This window comes from Nicotiana tabacum, chromosome 22, assembly GCF_000715075.1.
Source record: "Nicotiana tabacum cultivar K326 chromosome 22, ASM71507v2, whole genome shotgun sequence".
In the NCBI taxonomy this organism is placed as follows: domain Eukaryota; kingdom Viridiplantae; phylum Streptophyta; class Magnoliopsida; order Solanales; family Solanaceae; genus Nicotiana; species Nicotiana tabacum.
In genome coordinates, this window is record NC_134101.1 from 84,771,302 (window position 1) to 84,782,969 (window position 11,668).

General features: G+C 35.1%; 1 protein-coding gene across 1 annotated transcript; it reads left to right on the plus strand.

The window, feature by feature from the left end:
* Positions 1-647: 647 nt before the first annotated feature.
* Positions 648-11,668, plus strand: LOC107804818 (transcription factor BIM2). The gene is made up of 7 exons (XM_016628754.2): positions 648-899; positions 984-1,100; positions 2,059-2,143; positions 4,328-4,397; positions 4,504-4,599; positions 9,513-9,925; positions 10,963-11,668. Exons 2-7 carry the CDS (start codon positions 1,010-1,012, stop codon positions 11,114-11,116), a joined length of 909 nt encoding a protein of 302 aa, XP_016484240.1. The 5' UTR covers positions 648-899; positions 984-1,009; the 3' UTR covers positions 11,117-11,668.

Sequence of the window (11,668 nt, forward strand, 5' to 3'; positions counted from 1 at the left end):
AATTTGATGGTACTTTAATTGCTGAATTGGTAAAGATGCTTTAGCAAGATTGTTTTTTACCAACTCTATGTTATCCTTTTCCTTGGTCACACTTCCTCGATCCGAAATACTCTATTGATCTTTTTTTCTTTTTCTTTTTTTGTTCAAGATTTTGGCACACCAACTAAAAAAATTATTTAATTATAATTTTAATTAAATTACCCTTATTTTTAATAAGTAGTTGATAGTATATGTCTTCCTGGAATAGTGAGGATAAAATTGAAATGCCCTTTTATTTTTCTAAATAAGTAAGTATTCTGAACTAACTTTTTTTTAAGTTAAAGTGACAAAAATCAAAGTAATGAACCTTTTTTTCCAATTTTGTTTTTCTTTAAACAAAATTCTCACCTGGATCTTTGGTTGATTCTTTTTATGCTCATTTGTAGACACTAATAAGACCAATAAATAAATTAGTCGAAATTTCTATATATCTTTGATGAACAAAGTTATATTGCATTATTGAAAAGTAACATACATTTAGTGAATTAGTTGAGGTGCGTTAAGATGGTCTTAACGCCAATATTTTTTCTTTTTGCTAGTAATCAGGTTGATCACTCATTTTTTTTTATTAATAAAAAAGAGAAGTAACTAAAGACATTACCTTAAATAAATAAAAAAATAAATGGGATGCAGTTTTACCTTAGCACCCACCAACATCCACTTAATTGTCTAGGGTTTCCAACATTTCGCTGTGCGACATAGCTCTGCACGCATATTCATTCTTTTCTGTTTTTTGTTTTTCATCATACATACACATATTCTTTTATGTTTTTTCATCAAATACCATATTTGTAATTTCCGAAATCAATTCACTCCAGGTTTCGAGAATATATTCCGATAATCGGAGCCTCACCGAAATCGTCAGTCTCTCCGTATACTCTAAACAGTTCAGTATCCTTTTTGTTCTTTAATTAAAGTACTCTTATTTAGACTTTTGGTTTCAGATAATTGTGCGCTGAGGAATTGCAAAATGGTGAGAACTGTGAAAACTCACCATGAAGATGACGAAGAGGACGATGAGGAGTTTTCTTCCAGAACTCCTGATGGCTCTTCTCAAAAGGGTATTTGTTTATGAGTTTAAGTTCTATGCTCGAAAATTATAAATTTACATAATCAGGTCATTTACAAAGTAATGTATTTAAGTTATATGCACGTACAGTTTACTCCGTCAATCTAAATTAACTTTTTATAGTATGTTACTTACCATTTTCTAGTTTGCTAATAAAATGTTTATTATCTAGAGTTATGTGCATATACCTTTATTAAATAACTTAACTCAAAATTAATTATTGGTAACTCTATATAATAGCATTAATTGGTAACCTACAAATCTTAAGTAACTTGCTATAACATGTTATACACTAATGATGTCAGAAAAGTATTGTACTGTCTGTGTATATAAGGTTTAAAAATATTTACACAATCCGATCATTTTAAAAGTAATTGCAGGTAACTCTTTTTAATAATATTAATTGGTAAACTAGAATAAATAGTAAGAAGTTTGCTAGAACAGATTATATTGAGTTGATGGTGCAAGAAAAACAATGCACTATCAGCGTGTAACTGTAATATATAACTTAACTTTTGTTGAGTTTAAGTTCTATGCACCGGGTCAAAAACATATTTACACAAGTTGGTCTTTTAAAAAGTAATTGCAGGTAACCTTGTTTTACAGTATTAATTAGTAACATAGAATAAATGGTAGGTAACTTGCTATAATGGGTTATATTACAAGATGGTGTAAGAAAAACGTTCCACTGGTAGTATATATAACTTAAATTCAAAAGTAATTAAAGATAACTTTATTTTTAACATTAATTGATAACCTAAAATGGTAAGTAATTTACTATTATATTACACTGATGGTGTAAGAAAAGCATTGTATGGTCAGTGTATATAACCTACAACATTTGTTTATATAGGGATACGTTATTGTAAAGCTAACTGCTGTTGCAATTTGATTTTTATTTTTTTGTCTGATAAAATCTATTGTGGGGTTTGATATTTTGAGGGTGACAGGGAAGAGCAATGATGGGAAGGGAAATTCTCATCGCTCAAAGCATTCTGAGACGGAGCAGCGAAGGAGGATCAAAATTAACGAGAGGCAAGTCTATTATTTATTCAATTATGGACATCTTATAATGAATGGCATCATTCCACTAAATCGTATTACTCCCTCGGTCACAATTTATGTGATGCTGTTTTCCTGAACGCGAAGTTTTAGAAAGAAAGAAATACTTTTGAAACTGGTGGTCTAGAATAAAAAATAGACATTGTGCAGCTTTAAATCATCTCATTAAGGGTAAAACAAAGTTTAAATTTAAATTGGTTTGAAATAGAAATGTGTCATTGTCACATCAATTGAGATAGAGGGAGTATTATACTTGTACGCTTTCAAATATTCAAATTTATTTGGTTTTGAACTTTGATGTGATGGAATCGTTGTTAAATTATCTTTTCAATTATTACTTTATATGGTCTTCTGTTACTGCTAATATAAATATAAATGAAGTTAACATCTTGAACTTCATGGCTAGACAAACACATAAAAAGGATCAGATAGAATATGGAGTGGGGTGAGTATTATTTTGTAGCCGTATTGGACTCCCACACTCGTATCTGTGTAATGTATATGGTTATTGCTTGCATTTGGAAAAGTTTGAATAGTCCTCAATGCATTGTTTGAGTCTCCTATATTTGTTCATTAGCTCTTTCCAAATTTGAAAATATCCTTTTGATAAGAAATGGATCTTGGGCCTAACTCAACCCCAAAAGCTAGCTTATGAGATGAGGACCGGTAAGACTATATATGGAGATAAGAGCCCATTTTCAATATGTTTCGGAGATTGCCTAAACAATCTTCCGTCCATGCAATTGCAAGCATATATCTTTGTTGAGAAAAACTTGACCTGCTCATTTCTTTGCAACAAGTGGTCAAAAATTTCTTATTTAGGAGATAATCCACCTTACATGTCAATCACCGAGGATGTATTAATTAGCTTCGCATCCTCGCAATCAAACACTTATTTTTACCACCGTTTGAATCCAATTGAGCCTGTCTTTGTCTGCCAGATTCTCGCATGCCCATTTTTAAAGTAATTACGACCAACGTCGAGTAGGGCATCATCCTGATTACGATCATCATTCAGAATCATAGGTTTATTGTTGATTTTTGTCTTATAGTCCTTATTGATTGAAAATCACAGTTAGCTTGTATTGAAAAATATCGAAAAGTGGCACAATTTTCCAGATCCATTCTAGTCCTTAAAATTGCCATCCATCGTCTCATGCAGTGACGATTGTGTTCCTATCTTTATTCTTTAGGGCAACCTAAAATGGCTCTAATCCCAAAGAAGCAAAACTCTCATATTTCATAGGGCCTGGCAATATTGCTGATCATGTGTTGCAATGCTTAGTATTACTATGTTTTGCATTCGAAGTTGTTTTCAAACTTTAGGCCAAGTTTTGTTCTACTCCACTTGCAAGTTCTAGTTAGACTACCAATTTTTGGATTACAAAGCAGGAGGTTGGATAAGGGATCAATATTGGTCCTAAAATAAATTGTCACAGTATTATGTTATGGTGACCTAAGGTGATAGGGTGAGATTGCGGAGTTTTGAAGAAATCGAGATAAGCGTAGTGCGGAAGTTAGTATTGGCCTCTTGGAGCCGGATTCGGTCTTCTCTCTTAAAAGTTTTAGCCCCAGTTTGCTGTGGTAGGAAGTCCTTTGCGAATTTGCTCGGAGTTCTACGTAGTTAAAATGGTTCCTTCATTGGGTAAACCGAGAATTGCGATGGGTCTGCTCTAATACTATGATAAGAAATGGACTATGGGCCTAACTGACCCGTAGAGCTAGCTCATGAAGTGAGAATTGTTCAAGACTATATAAGGGGACAACAACAAATTTCCTCCATCAATGTAGGACACTTGACTGAGTTGTTGAACTAGCCTTTTAGTTGGTTGTTAGCCTATAAAATGGCATTTTGTGACGATCTCACTGTAATGTTTGAGAACTCTTCTGTGTATACCTCTATAAGTAAGAAAACTGAATATAGTCAACCAGCATGGAAGGCTGCAGATGGTTTACGCGCACATAACTTTTTGGTTATTTTGCAGAAAGGGATCTAACATTGTTGGTCATGATTTAATGATTAGGTGTTGTTTTCGTACAATACATAACAGTAGTAGTTTTATAGGTTTTTTTAGTACTTGGTGGATTTTAGTTGCCTCTTCAGGCACTTCTTCAGCATTTCCTTCCCAATGCTGACCAAGACTTAATATTTTGCAGATTTCAGGCTCTAAGGAATCTCATACCTGAAACTGATCAGAAGAGAGACAGAGCTTCATTCTTGTTAGAGGTGTGAGTTGTGACATTTCACTTTCTTCCCTATGTTGCTGCTTATTCAATCTTGTTTACCAATGTCGTCACAAGGATAAGCTTCAGGATTTAATACAAAATTGCAGGTTATACAGTATATCCAGTTTTTACAAGAGAAATTGCAGTGGTATGAGGGAGCCCACCAAGGATGGAGCGCAGAACCCTCGAAGTTGATGCCATGGGTAAGATCTTTGTGATACTTAATTCACTTTTAGACTCTTAAGTAATGTGGAGTATTTTGCATACAGCTCTCCTGTTCCTGTCTCGCTCACTGAGTTGCTTTCTTCGCTTGGTAATATAACAAAATTTTATCATGTTTTCTTCTGTTGTACTACCATTAGCATCAATACAGCAGTTTTCTGTCCTTATTCAAGGACGATCTCCAGCTTTTCTGCTATGAGCTTCAGAATGTTTGCATGGCTTTTGGTCCAACATTTGCTTGTTATAGACTGTTTCTGGTTATGACCAACTTATAGTCAAATCTTTGCACCTTGTTAACTCCTTTACACCTTGAGGCCGAAGATGGTTAAGGTGGACTTACCGTTACTAAGATACTCTCTCCATTCCTTCTTAATTAGTATTTGACTGGGCATAGAGTTAAAGTCATTAATTTAACTTGTATATATACTAATCTATCGGCACGTGCGTTGCTCGTGTATGTCGAGTCAATAGTACATTTTTTTGTCGAGTAATATCGATATTATTATAGTTTTGCATAACTATTTGTATATGAAAGAATAAAATACAATTTCCCGTGAATGATCTTGGTGGATCGTTCTATGGTTACTTGTTTATCGATGTTAAGATGATTGAATATCGTTTGAACCTGCGATTATGGACAATCAAAGTTTGATTAGATACAATTTTTTTACCTAATTTGATTACATATGGTAGAAACATGTAATTAAGCCAATGCTACCTAGCTTGCAACAACGATAGAAGATGGACTAAATCTTGGGGAAAGGTTGTCTTGGAAAAGTACAATTATAAGACATCAAATATCAGAAAAATAAAAAAGGACAAAATATACCTTAGTAGACAAGATGACTGAAACAAATGGGCCATAGAAATAGTAGTCCCAAAGACGGAGAAGAGAGTTGTAGTGTTCTTCTGACTTGTTACGTTTTGGTTCGTGCCAACTATGTAGCTAGTCACTGGAGCAGTGTGATTGGTCAATTCAAATGGATCAATCAAATTAAAGTCATCTACACAACTTCTTCACTCCCTACAACTATAAATATAAGTGTTCATGAGCATAGAAAAGCTTCAAAAGCATTGGCAAACTATTAGAGAGCTCTGAAGATTAACATTTCAAAGAACTCTCCACAAGCATTCAAGATTTGAGACGCGACGAAGCTAAAGACTATTTGCTCATAGCATTGAATCAAAGTTCATCATTCGTCCAGGTATTTGTGGCGAATAATTCAAATCACATTCAAGACGGAGATTCAAGACCAAGTTTTTCATGCACTTGAATCAAAATCAAAGTTCAATATATTTTATATATCTTTTGGGATGAATCAGAGAATATTATAAAGATTGTAACATTCATCATATCTTGAAATCAAATATTATATTTGTTACTCAATTTTCCTGTTTTGATTGTTATTTTTCTAGACCCGAAAATTATTGTTTACAAAATTTCTTGCAAATCACTGGGCGACGTAGCCTTCAATTGTGATTCTTCTCCATTTTTACTTTCTTTAGATTCTTCTTTACCAGTTGCTTCTTGGGCCTTTTCACCATTTTTCTTCTTGTCAATTGTTTACTTAATTCCCTTTATAAACTTGTTTTGCGGCGTCTCCGCCAAGCCACAAGAATTCAACCTTCATCATCAGTTTGGTCAGCACTTGATTCACTTTCCTAGGGATAATGTCGCTTTTATTATTTAATAAATATTTATTTTCGAACAAATTTCCCATCAGTTGTGGGACGTTCAGGATGAAGCCAATAAAAAAGTGGAAAAAAATTCAATTTGGATAATAACTTTTACCATAGAAACTATTACGTCAACTTGAATTGAAAGGAGGGACTTTAGGACTTTGGGACTTAATCTAGGACGTAAATCCCTAACATTCCAATTGAAATTCAACAGAAAGCAAGGAAGGTGAAATAAGGTTGGAAAAATCCAACACAGAATGTCTCGAGGGGGCATTATTGAATGAATTGACTTTGGGTTTGATTTCTTGAAACATAAGCGGATTAGAACAATAGAACCAATAATTGGGATCTTTTCTCGCTATTACTTCATTCATTATAGGAAGGAACAATGATGTGCTAACATCCATAGCTTCAAAATCATCGACTTTAATCATCTTTGGTGGTGATGCAGTTAGGATATCTTCCCATTCATGTACTTCAACAAGTTGCAAAGGACAGTGGGATCCAGCGGACCAAAAATGACAGAGACTTGGTTTGATCTTTAATTTTCATCCTTAGCAAGATTTTTCCTTCATTGGCCACGTCCATAACTTTCTTTTTGAAGATGAAGCATTTACCAATAGGGCATGGCAAAATTTTGTAAACAATAAAGATTTATGTCTAAAAAAATAATAAAGGCAGGAAAATTGAGTAACTGTAGTATTTGATTTCAAAAATGATAAATGTTACAATCTCTATAATATTCCTTTGATTCTTCCCGATAAAAATATAAATTATGTTGAACTTTTATTTTTATTCAAGGGTTTGAAAAACTTGGTCTTGAATCACCGTCTTGAACATGATCTGAATTATTCTCTACGAGCATATTTGATTCAATGCTACGAGTAAATAGTCTTTAGCTTGGTCGCGCCTCGAATCTTGATTTGTTCTTGATCTTTGCTTTGAATCTTTCAATGCTTTTGGAGAATTCTTTGAAGTGTTAATCTTCAGAGCACTCTTTAGTAGCTTGCCTATGCTTCCGATGCCTTTCTAGGTTTATTAAGACTTCTTTTTATAGTTCTAGGGAGTGGAGTTGGTGTGTAGATGGACTTTGATTTGATTGGTCCATTTGAATTGACCAATCACATTGCTCCAGCGACAAGCTCTACACACTTGGCATGATTCTATTGGTTGTTGACTTGGCATGCCACTTTTTCTTGACATATGGCATGATTTTGTTGGCTCATTTATTTGACTTGGATCGCCACATCACTTGACACATGACATAAGGTTGGGCTTTAAGATGAGCTAATAGCCATTACTTGGGCTAGTAAAATGGGCTCATATTTTGGAGTCCAACTAAATGGACTAGCCCAAATAACATTTGGACTTTAATTTAAATCCATGGTAAACATAAGACTCGTCAAACATCAAAGACTAGACTTGAAGTACGAATAAAGACAACATGTTTACTTGGAGCAATTGAGACTCTAAATTTCGTTGGTCTCATGGGCCTAGCGGGCTGCTGATCCAATTATTTTTTACCAATTCTGAAACTTTGGTTGGTATGCAAGTGCACGTGACTCCATTATCATTTAACAAAATCCAATTTGGAAAATTTCAAACGGAGTATTCTTGTGGAAATATTACGTAGACATCACTTCAAAGGCGGACCTACAACTACAAGGTAGGGAGATGGGTCACCGGTACCTGGAAAACTCAGGCAAAAACTCCATATATATTGCAAATATCTTCAAGAAATAGTCAAATATTAACAGAGGCCCCCGTACCAATCTTTACGAGCAATGATAAATTTATATTAAATGCAACGGTACCCTCATGACCGTCGAATCCTGGGTCCGCCTTTGTGTTACCTTAAATATTGAGATTATCCTTTTATTTTAGTGTTATCTTTTGCATTTGAAATTTCAAAGAGTTGAACTTTGTATAACTAGTAGTAATTCTTTTTTTACTAGTAGTCAAAGCTTGTGTTGATTGTCGTAATCCCAAAAGATAAGGACATCAGCTAGCTTCCATGTTATTAAAAGAATTCGACCTAGCTACTTTCGCTCCAAATCTTTGATTCTATTGTGTCGTTGATATGGATCACCGGCTGTCAATTCCACTTCCATACAGATGAAGACTTAAGAATTCTACTAGGAAAAAAATGTACTAGTAGATAAATTCCTCTTCTTTTCTATTATAATTACAATATTAGCGAGCTAATCTTGGAAGATGCTGATCAATAACAATCTTCATTGAGTTAGTTAAACTGATTTTTGATATGGAATTCTTCTCCAAATTTAAAGGAAATTAGGATTCCCGCTCTTAAGACTTCATTCTTGAAAAGACCCTTTCCGTTTTGGTAACCGACTGTAGCGATCGTGCCTATTGCCTATAAAAGCAAAGCTTCTATCATAACTTTTCATTCAATTCTCAACTCCTCTGCTGGTTACAGAAAGAAGCTAAATTTCGGTTTTCGTCAGGTAGTTCTGCGTTTTTCCCTTTTTCTTTTTTCTTTGAGATCAGCATCTCCTTGAATCGTCATATTTTTGAAAGTGACAAGACATTCCGATAAACCTAGCGGAAAGGCTTCATGTATTAAACCCTTGCTTTTTCCTGCATACCATTGTGTGGTAGTGGTATATTGGCTTGGCAAATCTCTTCTCAAATACTCTTAAAAGAAAATTGGAACTTGCTCCACATGTCATTCCTTCTTTTTCAATGACAGCAGTTTCTTTCTTATTATTCTTTTTCTTGAGAAGATTCGTCATTACCACATGCCTTGGTGCAGTAATCTTTAATTTTTGAAAATAATGAAATCGGTGCACTATTTGAAAGCAGAATTTGTTTGATCCAGGAGTATTAAACTGCGTCTATATAAAATCATTTGAGTGAGTGCTTTAATTTCCCTGCAGATATTATTCTCTGAACAGTAATTAATGTAAAAATATGTACTGTATGCCCCGTTGCTGTACAATAAATTCGTAATTCAGTAGTTATTCCTGATGCTCTCCAAGTACGGAAAAATCCAGATGTTAGCTGTTTTTTTTATCAGAAACTCCTGCCTACGGTTCAAACGGAGGCTTAACATTTTCTTTTCCTTTTTCCTCCCTTGAAAGCCTAATTACCCAAGTTCAGGCTGTTTTAGGAGGAGGTGATGCGCAACTTTAGGATGTATGCAGTAGTGCTTATTCTGAAAGTGAAACTAATGTTTTTCTCTTGTTGTTGACAGAGAAGCACTTCTGGGCCTGTAGAAGGCTTTGTAGAACAGTCTCAAATAATCAGAAATGGCTCTACTCATGAAGATAATATTGTCATTAACCCGACGTTACTTACAAGTGCACAGAACTCTGTAGAACCGAACTTGAGTACCGCTGCTTTATATACAGATGATCCCCATATGGAAGCGAATGAAGCAGTTGCCTTTAACATGCCACTGCAGTGTAATCTATTTGAAAATGCGTCCATTCAACCTTCTCGATCGTCTCCTGATGCTGAGCATTGTGCTTCCCAGCCGCAATCATTATATTGGCCAGGTAAACAGGATGCAATCGACTCTGATGTTCCGAGCTATGGTAGAAATGATCAGGAAGAAGTGAAAGTTGATGGTGAAGAAGCTGGCAACTCAAATGTGTATTCTCAAAGGTAAGATGATTGTTCAGGACTTCAATTAACTTTGACGTGGATTTTCTGGTAAGGTGGAGATTCAAATTTATGTCTTTTACGCTAATTTTGGTAATGGCACCAAACTTGTATTACGCATGCATGTGAAGTAGTATCACTTTAAGTCCCTTGGATCCAGTTGGCCTAGTGGCAGTCTAGGTCATGTTATTTCTTACCTAAAACTGGACATATTAGAATACTACTGTGATAGCCAAGCACATGAAACGGATTCGGCTTTGCTTAATGTGTCACGTGGTTATTAGCTAGTAGACTTAATAGAAATTGTAACCTGTTTGAGCTCCAAGGTATGGCTTTTTGTAAAACCTGCAGCACTGGCTCCATTCTTTTCTGTGAATAAAGTACCTAACCAGAGAAGATTCTGTTGGCCTGAAGGAAGTCCTCATATCTGGTGCCCCAACTTGTTTACCTAAGCAATCTAATATTAATCCGGTTTGCCTGCATATATCATGGCTCCCCAACTTTTCTACCTGAGCCATCAAATAGAAAGGTAGGTTTATCTACACGTATTATGCTTAACAACAGAGCTGGATGTAGCTTTTGAGCTACGGGTTCATTTGAACCCAATATTTTTGACGCGGAATATATATATATATATATATATATATATTCATTTGTGTGTGTGTGAGAGAGAAAAATCATTAAAGTTGCAACAAATAATAGATACTGAGCCCATAATATTTCAAAGGTACAGTGAGTTTAGTGCTACGAACTTTAAAAGTCGAATCCATCAAATTCAAATTCTGAATCCGCCTCCAACTAAGCAGTTATCTGGAAGTTGAGGTTTGAGCCTAACTTTAACTTTTTCCAGACTTCTCATTACAATGAATAAATGAATAACAAACTGATGTACATATTATTCTGACATGAGTAGTTGCCCTCTGGACCTTGCGGGCCTGTGGCATGTTTTGGTTCGAACTTGCTTGTTGATCTGCATTATGTTATGATGCTACTGATTTTGGATTCTATTTGGTGACATATTGGGTCTTGCTGTTGAACAGGTTGCTGAGCACCTTAAACCAGACACTAGCATCTATGGGAGTCGATTTATCACAGGCCAATGTTAAAGTACAGCTTGATATTGCAAAATGCCCAAGTAGTGGAGATAATTATGATCACGCTCGTAAAAGGCTTAGAACAGAAAGTAGCATGTGATTGTCACTCTAGCAAGATGATTCCGCTCCTAATTTTTCTGAATCATAGGTGTAGGTTTGTTGGCGAGACACTTGAAGAGGTCGGTGCCTGTGGACGAAATGGTTCACAAAAGGCTTCTTGGTTTACTGTGCATGCTGATGGTCTTTCATCTGCTGGGCTGCTCAAATCATTCAAGACTGCTGTAGTATTTTTCTTTTTCATCGCGTCTTCTTTTCCCCATAGGATAAAAGGCTTCCATTTGAGTATGAGAAGCTGCATTTCATTCTTAAGGGTATTTGATTTAGAAGTTAAATCTTAGCTCACTTTCTTTTCCTGTTTCTCAGTCGACTTGTAAATATCTGTCAGTTTGGTTTTAGAAACTTTTCTATTACCTAATCGCAGCATGTCGATGTGGCTAGGGCCTGTCTATTTAAGATGCCTCCGTCCGGTCTGGTTTCATAGGGAGTTTACAGAAGAATTCCAAGTTTAGTTTCAAATCTCAGTATGTCGTTCCTTTTAATTTTCCCATTTTGAATTTCATATTATTAGTAAATCTTTCCCAGTTTAGCTTCA

What these genes read in the sequence shown, in the direction of transcription:
- LOC107804818 (XM_016628754.2), top strand. Translation starts at nt 1,010, where the DNA reads ATGGTGAGAACTGTGAAAACTCACCATGAAGATGACGAAGAGGACGAT. An exon ending in AGGATCAAAATTAACGAGAG is followed by an intron (nt 2,144 to 4,327) that starts GCAAGTCTATTA and finishes AATATTTTGCAG; the next exon opens with ATTTCAGGCTCTAAGGAATC. An exon ending in TCAAATGTGTATTCTCAAAG is followed by an intron (nt 9,926 to 10,962) that starts GTAAGATGATTG and finishes GCTGTTGAACAG; the next exon opens with GTTGCTGAGCACCTTAAACC.